Here is a 23515-nt window from a genome sequence, read left to right as displayed (position 1 = left end):
CCTTCCCTGCTGATTCTGACATCTGACATGTGACACCTTCTCTGACTCTGACCCTCCTCCTTCTCTTTTATAAGGACACTTATGATTACATTGGGCTCACATGGATAATCCAGGATAACTTCCCCATCTCCAAATTGTTAACTTTATCGCATCTGCAAAGTCCCTTTAGCATGTAAGGTCCCATATTTATAAATTCTGGGCATTAAGACATGGACATCTTTGGAGGGCCATTATTCAGCCTACCACAATGACATTAGACAAAACTTTTATTTTTTTGTTAAATAAATTCCATAAATAACCTTAATTTTGTACTTATTTTATGGCTTCTAACTTACAAAATAAATGAAGTAGAATAAAAATTCCCATTGCTTGGTCCTATAAACAGTGTTCATGGTATATTAGATGTTGTATCTTCTAGAGAATATGAAATTTTTACAGACTTAAATATCTTCATTTCCATCATCATAAATGTTTGAGCAAAGTAATAGGAGACAAAGTTCCAGCCCAGAGCAAGCACAGAGTCATGAAAAATTCTGATAACTGGGGATCTGAATGGTCTCAGCAATAAAGTAGTCCATTGTTTTCTAAAATCATCAATGGGTTATAAGCACTGTCTTGGGGTAGAATTATAATAATCAAGCTTGTCGTAATAACTATAGCTTTGTAGTAAGTTTTAAATTGCAAAGTATGAGTCCTACAACTTTGTCCTTTTTCAAGATTATTTTGGCTATTCTAGGTTCCCTGCATTTCCATATGAATGTAGGGTCACTTTGTCAATTTCTGCAAAGAAGTAACTGGGATTTTGATAGGTATTGCATTAAATCTGTAAATAAAATTTGGGAGCATTGTCATTTTAGCAATATTAAGTCTCCCAGGAACATGAGATGGCTTTCCATTTATTTTGATCTTCCTAATTCCTTCAAAAACATTTTGTAGTTTTCATTGTACAAGTCATATACTTCTTTTGCCAAATGTATTCCTACATATTTTATGCTACTGTAAATAGAATTGCTTTCTTCATTTCATTTTTAGATTGTTCATTGCTAGTACATAGAAACACAATTGATTTTAGTCACTGGTCTTTTTTCTGTAAGCTTGTTGATGTATTACTATTTGCCCATTAATTAGTGCTAACAGGTTTTAGTGGATACTTTAGAATAATCTGTATACAGGATCATATCATCTACAAATAAAAATAATTTTACAGGGTAGTTTTCTTACTTCCGAGGGTCATGGAGTAAAATCTGTCTCCCCAATATGGTGACCACGGTACTTTAAATTGTTTTAGATGTTTAAAATATACAATGACTATTGATTTGGGGGGATATTACAGAATACAAAGTAGACAGCAGTACTTAGAGGAATTAACAGTGTATGTCCCAGGTTTAGTACATGCAGTGTTATTCTAAACTTATTCACTCCTTAGATTATACAACACAGGGAAAGTACTACCAGCCCCTCTCAAAATATGCTTTAAACTATACTAAATTCACTGATGTCTAAAATTTTACAGCAGTAGAGTAATTCCTCATCTCTACAGTGCTAATAATAAGATCTCTCTCTTAGCTTTCTCATAAAGATTAAATACATGCAAAGTCCGTACTCCAATGCCTGACACATAGTAAGTACTCAGTAAATGGTAGCTATTAAGAATAGGAGTAATGAGTTGGGGAGGAACCAAGACGGCAGAGTAGAAGGACGTGCTCTCACTCCCTCTTGCGAGAACACCAGAATCACAACTAGCTGCTGGACAATCATCGACAGGAAGACACTGGAACTCACCAAAAAAGATACCCCACATCCAAAGACAAGGGAGAAGCCACAATGAGACAGTAGGAGGGGCGCAATCACAGTAAAATCAAATCCCATAACAGCTTGGTGGGTGACTCACAGACTGGAGAACACTTATACCACAGAAGTCCACCCACTGGAGTGAAGATTCTGAGCCCCACGTCAGGCTTCCCAATCTGGGGGTCTGGCAACGGGAGGAGGAATTCCTAGAGAATCAGACTTTGAAGCCTAGTGGGAATTGATTGCAGGACTTCGACAGGACTGGGAGAAACAGAGACTCCACTCCTGGAGGGCACACACAGAGTAGTGTGCACATCGGGACCCAGGGGAAGGAGCTGTGACCCTGGGGTGACTGAACCACACCTACCTCCTAGTGTTGGAATGTCTCCTGCAGAGGCGGGGGGTGGCTCTGGTTCAATGTGGGGACAAGGACACTGGCAGCAGAAGTTCTGGGAAGTACTCCTTGGCATGAGCCCTCCCAGAGTCCCCCATTAGCCCCAACAAAGAGCCCAGGTAGGTTCCAGTGTTGGGTTGCTTCAGGCCAAACAACCAACAGGGAGGGAACCCAGCCCCACCCATCAGCAGACAAGCGGATTAAAGTTTTACTGAGCTCTGCCCACCACAGCAACAGTCAGCTCTACCCACCACCAGTCCCTCCCATCAAGCCTCTTAGATAGCCTCATCCACAAGAGGGCAGACAGCAGAAGCAAGAACTACAATCCTGCAGCCTGGCATGATAAACAGTGGCATGATATACTCTACCCGGCAAGGATCTCATTCAGATTCGATGGAGAAATCAAAAGCTTTACAGACAAGCAAAAGCTAAGAGAATTCAGCACCACCAAACCAGCTCTACAACAAATGCTAAAGGAACTTCTCTAAGTGGGAAACACAAGAGAAAAAAAGGACCTACAAAAACAAACCCAAAACAATTAAGAAAATGGCATTAGGAACATACATATTGATAATTACCTTAAATGTGAATGGATTAAATGCTCCAACTAAAAGACACAGTCTTGCTGAATGGATACAAAAACAAGACCCATATATATATGCTGTCTACAAGAGACCCACTTCAGACCTAGGGACACATACAGACTGAAAGTGAGGGGATGGAAAAAGATATGCCATGCAAATGGAAATCAAAAGAAAGCTGGAGTAGTTATACTCATATCAGGTAAAATAGACTTTAAAATAAAGAATGTTACAAGAGACAAGGAAGGACACTACAAAATGATCAAGGGATCAATCCAAGAAGAAGATATAACGATTATAAATATATATGCACCCAACATAGGAGCACCTCAATACATAAGGCAACTGCTAACAGCTATAAAAGAGGAAATCAACAGTAACACAATAATAGTGGGGGAATTTAACACCTCACTTACACCAATGGACAGATCATCCAGACAGAAAATTAACAAAGAAACACAAGTTTTAAATGACACAATAGGTCAGATAGATTTAATTCATATTTATAGGACATTCCATCCAAAAACAGCAGATTACACTTTCTTCTCAAGTGTGCATGGAACATCCTCCAGGATAGATCACATCTTGGGTCACAAATCAAGCCTCAGTAAATTTAAGAAAATTGAAATCATATCAAGCATCTTTTCTGACCACAACGCTATGAGATTAGAAATGAATTACAGGGAAAAAACCGTAAAAAACAAAAACACATGGAGGCTAAACAATACGTTACTAAATAACCAAGAGATCACTGAAGAAATCAAAGAGGAAATCAAAAAATACCTAGAGACAAATGACAATGAAAACACGACGATCCAAAACCTATGGGATGCAGCAAAAGCCGTTCTAAGAGGGAAGTTTATAGCTATAAAAGCCTACCTCAAGAAACAAGAAAAATCTAAAGTAAACAACCTAACCTTACACCTAAAGCAATTAGAGAAAAAAGAACAAAAAACACCCAAAGTTAGCAGAAGGAAAGAAATCATAAAGAAAAGACCAGAAACAAATGAAAAAGAAATGAAAGAAACAATAGCAAAGATCAATAAAACTAAAAGCTGGTTCTTTGAGAAGATAAACAAAATTGATAAACCATTAGCCAGACTCATCAAGAAAAACAGGGAGAGGACTCAAATCAATAAAATTAGAAACGAAAAAGGAGAAGTTACAACAGACACCGCAGAAATACAAACCATCCTAAGAGACTACTACGAGCAACTCTATGCCAAAAAAATGGACAACCTGGAAGAAATGGACAAATTCTTAGAAAGGTATAACCTTCCCAGGCTGAATCAGGAAGAAATAGAAACTATGAACAGCCCAATCACAAGTAATGAAATTGAAACTGTGATTAAAAATCTTCCAACAAACAAAAGTCCAGGACCAGATGGCTTCACAGGTGAATTCTATCAAACATTTAGAGAAGAGCTAACACCCATCCTTCTCAAACTCTTCCAAAAAATTGCAGAGGAAGGAACACCCCCAAACTCATTCTATGAGGCCACCATCACCCTGATACCAAAACCAGACGAAGATACTACAAAAAAAGAAAATTACAGACCAATATCACTGATGAATATAGATGCAAAAATCCTCAACAAAATACTAGCAAACAGAATCCAACAACACATTAAAAGGATCATACACCACGATCAAGTGGGATTTATCCCAAGGATGCAAGGATTCTTCAATATACACAAATCAATCAATGCGATGCACTATTTTAACAAATTGAAGAATAAAAACCATATGATCGGGCTTCCCTGGTGGCGCAGTGGTTGAGAGTCCACTGCCGTTGCAGGGGACATGGGTTCGTGCCCCAATCTGGGAAGATTCCACATGCTGCGGAGCGGCTAGGCCCGTGAGCCATGGCCTCAGAGCCTGTGCGTCCGAAGCCTGTGCTCCACAACGAGAGAGGCCAAAACAGTGAGAGGCCCGTGTACCACAAAAAAAAAAAAAAACATATGATCATCTCAGTAGATGCAGAAAAAGCTTTTGACAAAATTCAATACCAATTTATGATAAAAACTCTCCAGAAAGTGGGCATAGAGGGAACCTACCTCAACATAATAAAGGCCATTTACGACAAACCCACAGCAAACATCATTCTCAATGGTGAAAACCTGAAAGCATTTGCTCTAAGATCAGGAATGAGACAAAGATGTCCACTCTCACCACTATTATTCAACATAGTTTTGGAAGTCCTAGCCACGGCAATCAGAGACAAAAAGAAATAAAAGGAATACAAATTGGAAAAGAAGAAGTAAAACTGTCACTGTTTGCAGATGACATGATACTATACATAGAGAATCCTAAAAATGCCACCAGAAAACTACTAGAGCTAATCAATGAATTTGGTAAAGTTGCAGGATACAAAATTAATGCACAGAAATCTCTTGCATTCCTATACACTAATGATGAAAAATCTGAAAGAGAAATTATGGAAACACTCCCATTCACCACTGCAACAAAAAGAATAAAATACCTAGGAATAAACCTACCTAGGGAGACAAAAGACCTGTATGCAGAAAACTATAAGACACTGATGAAAGATATTAAAGATGATACCAACAGATTGAGAGATATACCATGTTCTTGGACTGGAAGAATCAATATTGTGAAAATGACTATAGTACCCAAAGCAATCTACAGATTCAATACAATCCCTATCAAATTACCAATGGCATTTTTTACGGAACTAGAACAAATCATCTTAAAATTTGTATGGAGACACAAAAGACCCCAAATAGCCAAAGCAATCTTGAGGGAAAAAAACGGAGCTGGAGGAATCAGACTCCCTGACTTCAAACTCTACTACAAAGCTACAGTAATCAAGACAATATGGTACTGTCACAAAAACAGAAACATAGATCAATGGAACAAGATAGAAATCCCAGAGATAAACCCACGCACCTATGGTCAACTAATCTATGACAAAGGAGGCAAGGATATACAATGGAGAAAAGACAGTCTCTTCAATAAGTGGTGTTGGGAACACTGGACAGCTACATGTAAAAGAATGACATTAGAGTGGCTTCCCTGGTGGCGCAGTGGTTAAGAATCTGCCTGCTGGTGCAGGAGACACAGGTTTGAGCCCTGGTCCGGGAAGATCCCACACGCCATGGAGCAGCTGGGCCCGTGTGCCACGACTGCTGAGCCCATGTGCCACAACTACTGAAGCCCGTGAGCCTGGAGCCCATGATCCACAACAAGAGAAGCCACCACAATAAGCATGCACACTGCAACTAAGAGTAGCCCACACTCTCCACAACTAGAGAAGGCCCGCACACACCAACGAAGACCCAACGCAGCCAAAAATAAATAAAATAAATAAACTATTTTTTTTAAAAAAAGGAATGAAATTAGAACACTCCCTAACACCATACACAGAAATAAACTCAAAATGGATTTGAGACCTAAATGTAAGACCAGACACAATAAAACACTTAGAGGAAAACAAAGGAAGAACACTGAAATAAATCACAGCAAGATCTTTTTTGACCCACCTCCTAGAATAATGGAAATAAAAATAAACAAATGGGACCTAATGAAACTTTAAAGCTTTGGCACAGCAAAGGAAACCATAAACAAGATGAAAAGACAACCCTCAGAATGGGAGAAAATATTTGCAATGAATCAATGGACAAAGAAGTAATCTCCAAAATATATAAACAGCTCATGCAGCTCAATATTAAAGAAACAAACAACCCAATCAAAAAATGGGCAGAAGATCTAAATAGACATTTCTCCAAAGAAGACATACAGATGGCCAAGAAGCACATGAAAAGCTGCTCAACCTCACTAATTATTAGAGAAATTCAAATCAAAACTACAATGAGGTATCACCTCACACCAGTTAGAATGGGCATCATCAGAAAATCTACAAACAACAAATGCTGGAGATGGTGTGGAGAAAAGGGAATCCTCTTGCACTGTTGGTGGGAATGTAAACTGATACAGTCACTATGGAGAACAGTATGGAGGTTCCTAAAAAAACTAAAAATAGAATTACCATATGATCCAGCAATCCCACTACTGGGCATATACCCAGCGAAAACCATAATTCAAAAACACACATGCAGGGCTTCCCTGGTGGCGCAGTGGTTGAGAGTCTGCCCGCCGATGCAGGGGACATGGGTTCATGCCCCGGTCCGGGAAGATCCCACATGCCACGGAGCGGCTGGGCCCGTGAGCCATGGCTGCTGAGCCTGCGCGTCCAGAGCCTGTGCTCCACAACGGGAGAGGCCACAACAGTGAGAGGCCCGTGTGCCACAAAAAAAAAAGATTGATGACTAATAAGAACCTGCTGTATAAAAAAACAAACAAACAAAAAGAAAAACAACTAATACTAAACTTTCGTTGGGTTATTTGTATGGAAATATGTTAATATAAATGATTCAGACATTACATGAAATTTCTAAAAATCTTATATGTTCTGGTATAATGTTATGTCATAATTCTAGTTATTACTTTAAAATGTTATCTCAGAAATAACTAAATTTCCTTGTCAATTGCATTATTATGAACTTTCATCAAATCTTTAACCGTGGTAATTTTTAAGTCTTTTGTCATTTACAGACAGTTCTTGGTGTACTCTGATGCTTTGCAAAAATGTTCCTATAAAAGGGTTTCATCTTCAAGGAATTCATGGAAAAGACTCTGACAAGTACAGGTTTCTGGTAACTGACTATACTGCTGAACTGAATGAATAAGCATTTTCAGAACTCTAATGGAAAACTGATGAATTCATAAAAGTGCTAACAAAAGATCAAGATGAAAAAAAAATTAATTACATGGGACTGAGTGAACTGGTGAGGATGATTATAATCTTTGTGACTTTCTGTTTGAATAAAAAAAAAAAAATCCCACAAGGACTCAGAGACAAAAACTATACAAATCAATTTTCACTTTAAAGTAAAGGAGCTGTTACAGTGGAGGATTACTGGACTGAATGTCAATATTATGACATAGTATGAGTGTGTTTCGTGTTTGGTAATTGCAATCATTGTTGCTTTTGTTGTGGTCACCCATTTACAATGCTTGGTGTCAGTTTATTTATCTCTTGTAAAAATAAAATACAGTGTGTGTGTGTGAAAAAAATAAAAATAAAATAATAAATATCATAATTAAAAAAAAAAGAATAGTAGTAATAGCGATGATTGTAGCGAGACTATTATTTGGAAGATGTCACAGGACTTATTAAAATCCTCCAGTGATTCGCCACGGCCTTCAGAAAAAAACACAAATCCAACAACTTTCCTCATGGGCCGTTTGTGATCTGGCCTCTAAACATCTCTTCCAGACCATCTCTTGGCACAATTCCCCCACACCACACTCTCAAGGTGCGATGACCTGCTTGAAGCCCCTCTGTGTGACGGGTTCCCTCTCGGCTGCAGGCCTTTGCACGTGCACACACTTCCTCCTTCTAGCTATCCACCTCTGACCTTCTGTTAGCCAACTGAGACCACACGTCCAGAATAAGACCCCTCCTGCTTACCGCTTGGACTTACTCCTACCGTAATATCACAACAGCCTATGGACTTTTCGCTGTTTTAGGGTTGGAGCTGTGACTTGTTCACCATTCTCCCTTCCTCCCCCCTCCCCACCCCCAGTGTCAGAACAGTACCTGGCAGTGTTGACACTCAATGAAAGCTTGTCAAACATATTTAAAGAATAAATATCTGAATTTTTCTAAATTATAACCCCAGGAGATATAATACATTAGGTTTGTCAAGCCTCACTGTGAGTGGATTTATTCAATCCTTTCCTGAGGCAAGTTTCACAGTGAGGGAGCGAAGTGAGGGTTTGAGCCCAGAATGCCTCCTCCAGAGGCTGTGAGAGAACACAGGAATGAGAATAAAAGTGCTTAAAGGATGATTTCATTTACCTTAAAGTCTCTTCAGCGTCAACTTAGTCACTGTGAAAATTTAATCAGGATTTAGCAAAAGCTAAATTCTAGGCAAAAATGTGAGGGAAGTTCTTATTATCTATACTAACTGAAATGGGACAGAGGTGGACCAAATGTAGAAGCCATTCTGAAAATGTGGCTTGTTGATCCAGTGAACAGCTACTTAGTGAGACCAAAGTGACTGCTGGGTTCTCTCATGGATGGGATAGTACTAACACCAGTAGCTGTTTAGGAGTGCCAAGATTTAAATTACATGATGCTAAGTTTAATGTCTATAGTTGTAACGATACCTGTAAACATGGGTAGAGATGGCTTACCTGGAGAAATTAATGCTGGTTCTGTGGGAATCAGAGGTATGCCTACAAAGAAGCAAAGATACTCTTCTTTAATCTGTTTTGCTTAAAGTGAAGCCCACATAGTTCATATAAGGATGCTTAGCTTTAAGGAAAATATTTTGGGAGAGAGGTTGCAGAAGGAATGTGAGAGCAAAGACTTACGTGGTTTAGAAAGTAATTCAGAATCCAAAAACTTTGAAAAGGACAATGAATAAGAACCTCATGAAGGTTTATTGTCTGTCTAAAACTTCTGTTTATAGTCACTTGCCATCATATAAAAAATATTCAAGTATTTTACTTTTCAGAATAAGTGAAGTAAGGTTCACACTTACAGTCTTCTGGGTAAACACATTTGAGAGTGATTTCATCAAGGATCATAGTTTTAGGGCAGTAGGGCAAGCATCCTTCAACCCTTTAGATGAAAAAAAAATTAAAGTAAGAAAAAAATTTTCATATAAAAATATATTACATTTAATATAGGAAATTAAGATACAGTTTCCCTAAAATTCTTCTATTCTCCTTGTCAAGCACTAAGCAGTGCTCTGCTTGCTGTTATTCCATCATACCTCATTGTACGAAATCACAAGCTAGTGGATGATAAAGAAGTATTCATGATTGAGGCAGAATCTGAACACAGAATTTTCAAAACATACACTTATGTTTGGGACACACTAAGGCCATGTTCTATAATTGTGATTTTACTCTATGTTCATCATATCGTTACTTTCCTATACTCCCCAACATATAAGCAGAGAGACACACTCTTTGAATATCCATAAGGATGTTGGTAGAACAAAAACAGAATGTTCAGGGGCTCTGCCTGCTTATTATTAAGCCCTGAAGTCATTGAAAAGTAGTTAGAAATCTCTGGGTGGCAGAGATGGAGGTGGGACATGGTTGCTCTTCTCTGAGAACAGGGAAGGGGGATGGCAGAGGCTGCAGTTCTCAAGAGCCTCAGGGCCTGTGCCCAAAATAGTGGCCGTGCTCTGGGAGGAGGTGGTTGTATATGAGCCTAAGGAGACTGAGTTTCAAGCCCCAAAACGTCTGGTCTTGTGTGTGGCACATGAAATCAGGAGGCCCACATTTCAAGAAGCATGGGCTTGGGAATCGGGGACCAAAAACAGGCAGGACCATCCTGAATGCTTATCCTCTAAGGGAATGAAGCCAAGATAATGACTGAGGTAAAGTCTTCCTTCTCGTCCAGTTGGGGCTCAGAGTCCAATTTATTCTGATGCAAAAGAAATATATCCTTCATGTACAACCAATTATTAGATTCATACCTACTAGAGAGAATTACTGTACATATAGTTTAAAAAAGTCTTGCTTATCTGCCTCTCAAATACACCAGCAGGCTATGATACTATTTTTAATATTTTAAAACATTTCCATTGCCTTATCTATAAAGTAAAAGATTTGGACCAAAAACACAGCCCCTTTCCAATTCACTTGACACTAGGGGCACGTGTTGCCACCAGAGGGCACTCTTTCATGGAAGGAAATCCAAAACCAAGAAAAGCTAATTTCTCTTTTTAACAGAGACCCTTTGGCCATCTCTTGGATATTTCCTTCACAAATTTTTTTAAAAAACATTAACAGCTCAGCTTATAAGACCAATTATTTATTTCATAAAGTGAACTTAAATAATAAAATTTTAACCAGTATATGATATTCCTATCCTACTCTAAACTCTGTCAAGCAAAAAAGAAAAAAGTTACTAGATTACTGAAAATACTAGGGCCGGTTGATTATCCTCACATTAAATAAACATCATTTTTTATGCAACTGAATTATTCTGCAGTTGCTTTATGCAAGTCAAAACCACAGCTATCGTTTTAAAATCATCTTCCAAAACCCAGTGACTTGTTCCTTTAAAATGTCATCATGGTTGCACACAGCAGGGTCCTCTTTATTTTGTCATACAACTGGTAATCTAGTCAACTTCTGACTGAAAAATATGCCTCAGATGTAGAACAGTTCTTATAATAGGTATATTATGTAATAGGGATAGCTCTGCTTACATATGGGCTCTGTGGTATGCTAGTTGGCATCTTTTCTCATAAAAGTTCTCATTTCCACTAGATATTTTTATTTTCAACACTTGCTATGTGCCAGAAACTGAAATCATCTAGAACAAGCAGGATGGTTCTGCTGGGGACTTGAAGGAGGCGTGCAGGGCTATGTTGACACGCCAACTCAGTACTTGAGTCTCCCCTCAGGACGGCAAGTACCAGGGGGAGCCATAATGAGGTGCCTCAGCCCAGGGAACCGGAAGAAGTAGAAAGAAGTAGTGGTGAAGACAGAGATGAGAAACAGTTTGGCAGGGGGGAAGTTTCATGCCGAGTCTCTTCTCTGCGTTCTAACTATACCAAAAAAGAAACTTCGGGGGAGCTACAGACCAAACAATGGAAGCACTGAGGATCTGGGTTCAACCACCCTGGAGACTGGGTATGCCACAAGAAATAAACTAGCCAAATGCCACTCCAAAATATAGCTCCATTTCCTCCCCAGTGCCAGGGCTGGACTTGCCCCTCTCTTTTTCTTCCTTCCTCCCCCACGTGCTCTCCTTCCTATGGGGCCCCTGTTATTTCCCCTCCTCCCGATGGCTCCCAGAAGAGACAGGAAATAGGTTTGTGAATGTGGGAGGTCCAAGTGAATGGTGAAGACTTCTTTTCAGAAAGAACTGGTTGTTTTTATTTTTAAGAAAATAAACAGAAATATCATTTCCTTCTCTCTGTTCCCATAGCACCTGTTACCCAACAGGATGTAGTTGTTCAAACTCTGGCTCTGCTGCCTGCAAACTGTGTGGTCTGAGGCAAGTTGCTTAACTTCTCTGTGCCTCGGTTTGTTTTCTCTTCTGAAAATGGGAATAATGAGATTACCAATTGTACAGCACTTAGCACAGCATGTGTCATGCTGTAAATACTTCAATGTGCTAGTTGTTGTGGTGGTTATTCCTCTAGCCCTCTTTCCCCTGTATTGTCAATTATTTGCTATTGTTCCTGTCTTCTTCCTAAAGACTGTGAGCTCCTTGAAATAAGGGCTACATCTCATTTACTCATATGTCAGAACCTTTTCTAGTGCCAGTGTTTGTTGTAGAGCAGAAGCTCATAAATGACTAATAGAAAATGATTCTTTTAAAAATATTCCCTCCTACTACTGTTGCATTTCTCTGTTCTCCTTTACAACAAAACTCCTTAAAAAAAAAAAAAAAAGCTGTTACATTGCTTATCTCCATTTTGCCTCTTCCTATTCTCCAGATCACCAAATACAACGAACAATTTTCAGTTTGAAATTTAAAATCCTCAGAACCAAATTCCTGGCTTTTCCTCCAAACTGCTCCTCCTAACACCTTCCTTATCTTAGTAAATGGCAACTCAGCCCTTCCGTTAAATTGAAACCATTCGAGTTGATATTTGACCAGTTTTGACCACAAAAATGGCGATTTCATATGATTCTGAAACATACAAAATGCTGAGACCTGAACTGGAGTCCTTAACTCCTCTTTCTCTCATAACTGACCTTGACTCTATCAGCATCCCTTATGGCCGTAAGTTCAAAATATATCCAGAATCTGTTCACTTCCCACATAACCTCCAGGGCTACCAACCTAGTCAAATCCCCTTTATGTCTGTATTACTGCCCTGTTCTGCCCTTGTTCTTCCCCTCACCAAAAGTCAGTGTAATAGCCAGTGTAAACATTTTAAAAGATCCTGTCACTCCTCTGCCCAAAATACACCAGGACGTTACTCAGAGAAAAAGAGTCCTCAGGGCTTCCCTGGTGGTGCAGTGGTTGAGAGTCCGCCTGCCGATGCAGGGGACACGGGTTCGTGCCCCGGTCCGGGAAGATCCCACATGCCGCGGAGCGGCTGGGCCCGTGAGCCATGGCCGCTGAGCCTGAGCGTCCGGAGCCTGTGCTCCGCGACGGGAGAGACCACAACAGTGAGAGGCCCGCGTACCGCAAAAAAAAAAAAAGAGTCCTCACAACAGGCTACAAGGCCCTATATGATTCACCCACCACTACGATTCTCTGCTCTCTTCTCCTACCTCTCAATTTTGTTCACTTTGCTCCAATTAACTGGCCTCCTTGCTCATCCTCAAGCACACCAAACACATTCCCATCTCAGGACCTTTACACGTTTCTCAGATTGAGAGGCTCTTTCCCCAGATATCCACATGGCTAGTTCCCTCACTTCCTTCACATCTCTTACTAGATGTCACCTTGTCAGCCTATTCTTCCCTGACCACCCTACATTAATGAGCAAACACACACACACCTGCCTTATGCTCCCTTACCTTCCTTTATTTTTCTCCAGAATACATAAGTCCATCCTACAATATATTGCATTATATATTTACATTTTTATTTTTTATTCTCTGCCTCAATGCAACAAAATGTTTAAGCTGCGGACAGGTAAATACTTTGTTCAATACTGTATCCCTAACAGCTAGAAGAACTGCTGGCATACAGCAGACCCTCAATAACTACTGCCTGAATAAAACAAAATAAATTCGTGAATGAGTATCTAGAACAAATTATTGTTAAGAATTTTTTTAATCTAAGAAAAAAAAATCACTGACAGCAGAATCTACTAATGCTAGAATCTGTTCATGAATGGTTAAACATGACTTACGGTGGAAGAAATTTACATGCTAGAGCTGCAGGGTCACTACACGTTTTAAAACAGGGAGTGGCACAAGGTTCATATCTCCATTCACACATCCTCCTGTAAGGCACTGCTGCCTGGATTTCTGGGGAAAAATGAAATTTAGATTGTGTACAAAAATGGACAGCTTGAAAAATAATGATTTATGATAGTAAACCTTTAGGGTTTGACCTTTCTTTGATTATAATGCTGTGGAAAAGACAGGGCTATGGGGAATAAAAAGCATTGTAACTGCTTGCTGATCAAAGCATTTCATACTCAGGTTGAATATCAAAATGTTAGTTTATCTTCCAAACATTTAAAAAAGCAAGAGGTGCAGGAGGCCAAGGAAAATTCTAAATCTTCTTCCTTTCTTTATGTTTAGTGGGTGTTCATTGATCTATGTATCATGATAATAGCATACACTTGTTTGGAATTTTATTTTTTGCAAAATAAATTTTTGCCCATAATTTTATTTTATCCTTGCAACAATCCTGTTGAGTGGGTATCACCTCCATTTTATAAATGAAGGAATTGAGGCTAAGAGGAGCCAAGTGACTTGCCAAATTCAAACAACTGGAAAAATGACAAGACCAAAGACATATTTATTGCCTGACATCAGACGTAAGGAAAACACTCCATCTGTGTTCTTCTCATAGAATTTAGCTCATTGCCTTGTACACGGTAAGTATTATCTAATGACAAAAATGAATGAATAGGTTTTAATAATACATGCTTGTAGTTAGAAAAACCTTCCTTGACTGAAGATCTTTCTCCTGCACACTCTGCTAATATTTTCCCCTTCCCACATCATAGACCAGTCCTTCTGCAGCAGTCCAGAAATATCTCTGAAGGAGAGAGCTCCATAAGGGAGAAAGTTCAGGAAGCAGGTTATGTTTCTTGGACTTCAGATATGGAATTCAATTCCAAGGTATGAGAAGGAAAATAAGGCTTTCTGGAAGGCATCTATGCATCTAAATATTAAAATACTCACTAGACCTGGGTTAGTAGGATCATGGGGCATGAGAGAGGGTTGGTTCCAAGACTAGAATAAACCCCTAGTGTATCCTAGGTTTGGGAAGCCCACAAAGATGAGTTTCTGAGATTTTGATGATGCCATTGGCTGCAGTTGTCCAAAGCTCAGGTAAGGCCACTGGGTCTGGTTCTAATGCAGCAGATTTGTGTATTGGAGAGGAAATAAAGGCATGCAAAATTCAACTTTTAAGTAAATTCAAGTAAAAATATCACACTCACTCTATAGAATGTTGTATAGCCATGTCAGTGACTCTTTTTCTCATGAGTCCAGGAGCCCCATTCAATAGGCAAAAATTTGAAGCTTAGTTTGAATTTTCTAAAATCCAAAGAGATTTATAGAAATGTATCCACAACAAAAAAAGGCAAATGATAAGCTCTCTTAGACTGACTTAGAATCTGAGTCTGTTAGAATGAAAAAAATTTGTTTGGGAGACTCAAGGCAGATATCGAGCTCTTAGGTTTTGAAAATAAAGCATGACTTTTAAACACTGGATAAGGCAGTGAGGATTCCTCTCTGAAATTTAGAAAATTCAATAGCTATAGAACAGCAAGGATCTCTAGAAATAAGACCAGGATTCTGCTGAACCAGAAAAATCTTCTAGAGGTCAGTGGAACCAGACTCCGTAGTATTCAAAGAACAGAGGTAAACACATTGTCTTTATCATTAAGAATCAAACTATATGAGAAGTTGCCTTCTAATGAAGGAAAAGGTAGATACAAAACTAAACAACAAGGAGACATGGGTAAGTTCTGTTTCCAAAGCCCAGACAGCACTGAAAGTAATCATTGAGGCAATCATAAAAATAACATCATTTAAGGCTATTCTAAACAATTTACCACATTAACTTATGGGATACTATAACCCTATGAAGTAGGTATTATTATTTCTCCCATTTTACAGATGCATAAACTGAGAGGCAGAGAGGTTAAGAAACTTACTAAGGTCATAAAAGGTCATGCAACTAATTAAAAATGATTTTTAAATTAAAACCTAATAAATATTCTGTCATTATTTAAGTTACCTACTTAATCTGTATTTGAAGATCTCAGGAAACATACCTTCTATGCTGAAGCTACTTAAATGTTTAAATTCTTCAGAATCATCATATTTTGATGCTTTGGCACTAGAATCTGTCAATATGATGAAAAAGCCTTTCTTGCTGCATAACTCAAAAGCACTGTAACCAGGAATCCAGAGGTCCTGATGGTGAAAAAATGTGGCTCTCCGACGAAAGGCTGAATTCACCTCCCACAGTTTCAGAATAAGAGTGTCATCATCATGGACATAGAGAAAGTAGTTTGGCCTTTCAGCAGATTCCAAGGAAACAAGTGCCAATGCTGTAAAACAGAGCAGTGTTTGACAACTCCCTGGGTTCTCTGGAGAAGGCAGATCATCAGCACTGGCGTCATAAAATTCATTTATAAAGCTGACAAAAACAGAACTGCACAATTGTCATACATAGTTAATGCCAATCTCAAAGATTTCAGAAATGATTTATAAGATCTCTAAAGGAAAAAATAGTATTTTAATGCAATGCATAAAGTGACAGCTCCAAAAATAATCAGTCTTTGATAAGTTCCAATTTTTAAATAATTGATCATGTCTTTGGGCAAAAAAAAGAAGTATCAACTTAGGACCCCAGAATGTACAATTCCATACAAATAGTTGAACAGTTAATTGGACACACATTTGTACTTGCAAGCTTTAACATTTTCAAATGTACAAAATCTACAAATGGCTAAATTGGATGATAGAAAAGAAAACGAGAATAGAGAAACAGATCAATTTAAACATGGTGCTGCATTTCAATATCACTGGATTCTTAATGAGCAAATGTTCTTGCAAGTGATTTTACTGCATTAAGAAAAGACTATTTGCTCAACATTATTGTCTATTTCCCCAGAGATGATGAGAAAGCTAACGAACAACTACAAAGCATTTGAGAAGTGCCATGCTTTTTTGTTATGCACTTTAAAAGTTTCCCTTCTATTTATAAAACCCATGGCATAAGTTTCTTCATTGAGATTTTAGATTTAATTTCTTAAACCTTAACTTCTTTAGGTCTTAATTCCTTAATTTAAATGTACTAGGATTTTTCTATTAAAAAAATTAATTTTTGTACATCATACAATGAAGAGCTCTCTCAAATCCAATAAACGATTCCAAAGGCATTTACTGTGTCCTAAAACTTACAAACCCCTCTGCTGAGCACTGGAAGATGCGAAGAAAAATAAAAGATATTTTTATAAGAGAAAAAATATATAACTAATATATAAATTAGAACTTTAGACTGTGATAGGTGTTTTCACAGATTAAAAAGAATTAAAGGAGCTCTTTTTACAAGAATGGAGCAATTTATTTTAACTGGAAAATCAGGAGATTTCTCTGAATTAAGTGAAACTTAAGTCGGATTCATTCATTCAATAAATATTTCCTAAGTTTATAGAACACAACATGCATGGTTCTAAGCAGGGTAAGAATAGTAACAATGTAGCCTGAACATCATGGATCAGAAGGGGACACTAACCACCAGGCAGAACAAGTGCCAAGTGGATACGACCAGTATAGATGTACACGGGCAAACCAGTAAGTGTGGGGCCAGGTACCACGACAGACAAGGCCACGTAAGAAAAACAGACCATCTCAATGACTATCTAGACTTTGATTTATGGTCTTAACTTAACTTGCTTGATATTAAATCACAACTTTTTTTCTTTAACTTTAATCTGGCATTAAAATCTTTCACATGTTAATTATCAGAAGACTATTTTTCAAAAATTTCAAATTAAGTTCTGTGATTAATGCTATGAAAACTGAAGCTGTGCTTTATTTGGGACCAAAAACTCAACCAAACAATTGCAATTCTAATTGCATCTATATATGCCAACAGATAAACAAAGAAATGATTTTATATACAAAAGAGAGAGCTAGTTCATACACCAGTGTCTTATGTTATTTCAAATCCTTTAGAGCACCTAGAAAAATGTCATAAACATATTAGATTCCCCAATTAATATTTACTGCATGAATAAATGAAAAAAGGTCAATGGAAAACTAAATTCTTACTTTCAGTTGGAAATTATACTTACACGATGCCTTATCTTTGAAAAGGCCTGGAGTGATCATAAAAGTAAAAAATAAATTGCCATGAATACTACTTCTTGGCAGAGAGAAAATGTTTCTACTGGTCATATTGATCCCCAGAATAAGGCCAGTCTGCCCATAACTTGCCAGCATATATGGTCCTTCTCCAAGCCCTAGTTAAATGCAAATGAGAGAATTATAAGTTGGCATAGGATTTTTACATTTCAAGCTGCCATTTCAATGGAATAAATTCTAATACCAAAAAATACTCCGAAAATTATTGAGCATTTAAACATTCATCAGTAACAAAATAACAACTCTTTTCAAAAAGAATATATTATATTGATTTGGAATATATACATATTTAGAATATGCAGTTTAGAATATATATATACATGACTGCGTATGTGTATATGTATATGTACATGTATACCTAGTGGTGATGGATAAAAGGTTGACTTAAGCTTTCTAGACCTCAAATTTTCTCACCTATTTGAAGATGTTTGTCTAGGTAACCTTTCACTCTAATATTCCAAGACTCTAATCTACTCTCAATAAACTTAAGCTTAGTTCTATCAATGGTAAGGTATTTTGATAGTCTTCTAAAAATCATCTCTCCTTAATAGGTTGCATTACATTAACACAGAATTCACAGACATGATATACAATATTTTACTATTTGGGGGATTACTGAATTTCATCAGTGAGGTATGTCTATAAAGAAGAAAATAAGATGATGCTGAACAGAGAAGCCAAATGTCATGTTACTTATGCTGTCCTTTCCATACACTTCAATGGTTTCATATAAAGTGAAAAATATATACTATAGTTAAAAAAAACTACTTAGTGTAGAACCAAACCTGAAACTCAGTCAAAGTAGTATTCCTACAAACTTCATCTTATAAAGAAAACTATATAAATTAATTTTAAAATTCACTAATATTAAAAATAAACTGATGCGTTAAGTTTTATGATAACGTCAGTTTACCTTCAATCCAATCTCTATGACGTTTAATGTTTTAAAATAAGTGAGGTACTATAAAACTTTGAGGTTTCTTCTGAATTATCTAAATTACATAATTATCAGCTGTGTACTTTTACAGATATATGTAGATATTTACGTTGTAGTTATGTAAAATGCTAATATAGGTGCAATAGGTGGTTTCAGAAAAGAACAATCTGGTTGCTCTCAGTAAATTTCACTTTTCCTCTTTTCTCCAATTTTTATCTCAAGGACAGTTTTCCTTTCCCAGACTACTCTTAAGATGGATGGAAAAAAATTCAAAGAAACCCACAACCTGGGTTTTTCCCCTTTCAGGATGAAAACGAAGTCTAAGAGAAGGGGAGAAGATAATTGGATTAGAGGGTTACAAAGTCTCCCAAACAGGAAGGAGAGCAAGAACCAAAATTTCCATCATGAGGAACAGGAGAAGGTAGGGATTATAGGATGAATCTTCAAGTGCTGTCCCATCCACTGAGTCATCAGCTGAGACACTTCACCACTGAGCAGCTAGGGTCACCTCTAAGCCATGGGGAAGGAGCTTTAGGAGGGACTCAGACACCCTGAGTGCACATGGAGCTTTGAAAACCTCTGCCCCCCACACCAAGATGGAACTGAGCAGATGCAGGAAGAATTTCGCTATGAGCCTGGCAGCAATGGACTCCTCACCACTGTTACAAATATATACCCTGCACAGTTTCTCTATGAGCCAAAGTCTACAACACCCAAGAAAACTATATCATTAGTCTCCACCACCTACTAGCTCATTTTCTAGGGAAGACAAGAGCAACATAAACTTCCAAGATGAAAATATACACCAATTTAGATTTGTGTGAATATGTAAATAATGTACAAATAGGTATATAAACATGTAAATCATGAGATTCAATTCAAAATGAAGACGACATATACAACTACAGCTTGTGGGCTTCAAGCACCCTCACAGATGTCCAAGAGAAGAAAAGGAGAAAGGAGATAGACCACTAAACAAAATATTCTCTCCCCTACTGCACAAGTACCTTCCTACAGCAACCTGAAGAGACAACTGTCATCTGAGAAATCCATTTGTATAAAAATCGAAAGCTCCTGAATTGGTTCCCAGTCGATGGATATCTTGTGTCTGAATTGTTTTCCTGCATTTTCACTAGCAATTGAGGGACAAAAGTCACTGACTTTATCATTAATTTTCTGCAGGGAGAATTATAATTTCACTGTCTACTAAAAGCAATCATTTCCTGTAGTTATTATTTAAGCACAGTATTAAGAATATCTGATCTAATAAAATCACTCTGAACTTAAAACTTGCACAACAATTTTTAGCAGGATCTTGAAGTCTTAACTCCCTACAGCAATAGAACATTTATATTTTTAGCAAATGCCATAAAAATGAAGATACTAGAAACAGTCATTGTGTGAAGGATTATTGAACTTATCTCAGTAGTAACCTCTGAATTTTCCTACTTTAAAAATTTTTTTCCTCCTACAGAATCACAATCATTTATCTCTGCATTTGCTTTGAATAATTTAAGTATTTTAATAACATAGTGTCCAGAGAAAAATGCCAGCTATGAATGTCCAAAGAAGACTAGGTAAGTTTACAATAGTTGTGAAATTATTTGAGATGAAACAAATGAAGAATGCTCATTTAAAACTTTTTTCTTTTTATTACTATCAACAACTTCCACAATTCTTTATTCCCGTTCAGTTATCTACCTTGATCACGTTACTTTCACAACTCTTCCTCTCCTTGGCAGGTTGACTCTGTTCCCTATTACTTTGATCATAGGAAACAGAATCTCTGTCTCTCGTGGGTCTCATGAAGGCCAAACGCCCCGTGTTCACCCTCTGAATACTACCAATACAGTATTGCAAATGAAACTAGAAGAACTGGTTTGAAGAATCTTGTAACACATTAGGAAAAAAAACCATCAGTACAAGTGCAGCAGACTTATTGACAAAAAGCAAAATGTACCAAGCAGTAAGAGGCAGAAATTCAATATTCATAGAAAATTCTGCTTCTGTTTCCAAGGGCCTGCTGAAGGAACGCCAGAAAGTACAAAGGCACAGATGGAGATTTTCACAGCAGAACTGTGTGAGGAAGGAATTCTTAAGCGAGGAAGTTATTGGAGCGTTTTCTCAACTTGCTGTCTGTGTACGTTGTGTACAGCATATGATAACGACGTGCGGTGATCATTCCTAGACTAGGATGTGCTAACCATAACTAGGCAGTGTAGCATGGAGATCAAGCTCGTGGGTTCTGAACTTAGATTGTTTATAAATCCATTTACCACATTTTGGCTAAACGACTTTGACCAAGTTATTTAATTCACCTATGCCTCAATTTCCTCCTTTGTAAGTGTTAATAATGATAATAATAATGTTATGTCTTTCAGGCATATTTTGAAGCTTAAATTATATGATATAGGTATAGTTAACACAACAAAAGCCATTTTTATTATTAGGTACTTAATATTAGGCAATCAGTCTCATCTTAAGCATGGAATCCAAAGGATTGATGTGGAGTGGGTGTGGTGCGGGAAATATGTTTAGTTTAGATTTTCTTTAACAAACACAGAATTTTTTAAATATGGGATTTTTTTCCTCTTCAAACTTCCAAAGATATAACAGAAACAACCAAAGACTAAAATGTCCATTTTCTTTTTAATTCATCATCTCTATTTTACTAAAATTTTCTGGCTTTCTTTGTACTTTTACAGCTGACAGATTTCTTCCTGGCTCAATAAGTCATGGAAAATACTTTGCATTGGTTGTTTGGTTTTTTTCTTTAATAGATCAGCTTTCCTGTAACTGTTACTCTAACCTACTCATCATGGGTTTTTGTCCAGTTACCGTCAAAGTGGACACTTCCCTGGATCATTTTATTTGTCTGAATTAGGTTTAAGTGGCTACGCCTTCCTCATTAAATAGGTTTGACAAAAAGCAGGCTTCAATTCTGCTAATGTCTGGCATTTTCAATGAGGATATAATTCCCTGTCTCTTACATCTATGCCTTAGTTTTAGGCAGCACCTCCTCTTAGACTTCCCATTGCAAATCTGAATGCTTGGGAGACTAGATTTTCATTATTACTAAATCAGTAAGTTCTCATTCTGATAAGATATAAATAATTATTTTGCCTAAAATGATGGCTAAATAAATTCCTATATTATAGTTTGTTTCTTTGATTTCCACAACACAATAAAAGTTTGAATAATGCCCATATTTATTCATAATGGTAAAAGGTATACGTTTGGTATATATCTTTCATCCTTTTAACCTAAAAAATTAGCTAGCTTTACTCATTCATTCATTCATGTTATTCAAAAACTACTGAGAGCCTCGTAGGTGCTGAGAACTTAGTTACAACACTTTTATTTTACAGGGAATAAATTTTAGCACAAATACTTAGAAATTTAGATACATTTTAGAAGGCAATGGCTTTCATTGAGTCATACAGTTGGCACTTAAACAACATGGGTTTGAACTGTGCAAGTCCACTTATACGCAGATTTGTTTCAAGAGTAAATACTACAGTAGTACACATCCATGGTTGGTTGAATCTGAAGATGCAGAATTGCAGATAACACAGGGTGACTATAAACCATACATGGATTTTCTTTTTTTTTTTTTTTAGTTATAACAGCACCATTTAATAAGGCTTTATTTTGTTCCAGCAGTATAGGTGACATACAGTGTCTCATCTAAGCTCACAACAAACATAGAAATAAACAAAATAATTAAACTTAAATGACTTAACCAGGTTCACAATGTTCATACGTGACAGAGAGTGGACTCTAATCCAGATCTGACTTCAGCTGCAGTTAATGACAACCACACTATAGCTTTTGGTTCCCAGCAGAGGTAGTGCGTTATTAGAAGACCACTAAATCTCCATTCAGAAAGTCCTGGAAACTGTCCTGTGACTCAGCCCAGGGGACTCAGCTCTACCTCAGTTTCCTTCTTACGTCTCTAATCCTTCCTGGCTCACTTGCCATTCCCTAAATGTATACGTTCCCAACTTCCTACCTTCAGACTGTATCTTCTTCTCCTGAAAACCATCTTTTCCTCTCTACACAGCCATACATGGATTTTCAATTGCACAGAGGGTTGGCGCCCCTAGCCCCCTCCTTGTTCAAGGGTTAACTGTATGCCAAATTATGAACTCTTCATACCTTGTTCCCAGCAAACTTGTTCAAGAATTTTGAATCTGAAGATATATTTAATAGAATACTATAGTGATATTCTTTAAATGTCACATACCTTCATTGTAATAGTCACAATCGAGTGCTAAAAGGAAAAAAGAAGAAATGTTAAACTAAATAAGGATCTCACCACTTATCTGAATATATGCAAGATATGGTTTATCAATGACAAAGTGAAAGAACTCAGAACGACATCATTATTTGCGAGTTTTCTCTGAGCAAAGAGGATTCTTTAAGAGTGCTCTGTAATAATTCATTAAATTTCCTAAGATTATTTTATAGGTAGGCAAATATATCTGCCAATTTATAGATGTCCACTGAAAGTGTTAAAATCATAAGCTGTTCATCAGATGACTTACTATCTACACAAGTAAATGAAAAGTTTAGAGTCAAATCTGAACGCAAATTCAAAATGATGTTTTTAAAACTATGTCTCTTATCATTAGAACAGTGGAATTTCATAGCCATAAGAGAAATAGTCATAAACAGTATCTCTGAAAATGGTATGTAAATAATTTGTAGTTCAAATGTTACAGTCATAACAGT

General features: G+C 37.4%; 1 protein-coding gene across 1 annotated transcript in view; it reads right to left on the bottom strand.

The window, feature by feature from the left end:
- The window catches only part of OTOGL (otogelin like), a 147866-nt gene that overhangs the window by 40084 nt on the left and 84267 nt on the right, over positions 1-23515 (bottom strand). The window contains 7 exon segments of the mRNA XM_060023861.1: positions 8092-8097; positions 8962-9030; positions 9339-9418; positions 13638-13755; positions 15744-16022; positions 17775-17942; positions 23028-23054. Of these exon segments, the coding sequence (XP_059879844.1) occupies positions 8092-8097; positions 8962-9030; positions 9339-9418; positions 13638-13755; positions 15744-16022; positions 17775-17942; positions 23028-23054 (747 nt within the window).

This window comes from Delphinus delphis, chromosome 11 (genome assembly GCF_949987515.2).
Source record: "Delphinus delphis chromosome 11, mDelDel1.2, whole genome shotgun sequence".
In the NCBI taxonomy this organism is placed as follows: domain Eukaryota; kingdom Metazoa; phylum Chordata; class Mammalia; order Artiodactyla; family Delphinidae; genus Delphinus; species Delphinus delphis.
The sequence above is the reverse complement of the archived record's forward strand: the minus strand, read 5'-3'. Positions and strand labels throughout refer to the sequence as shown.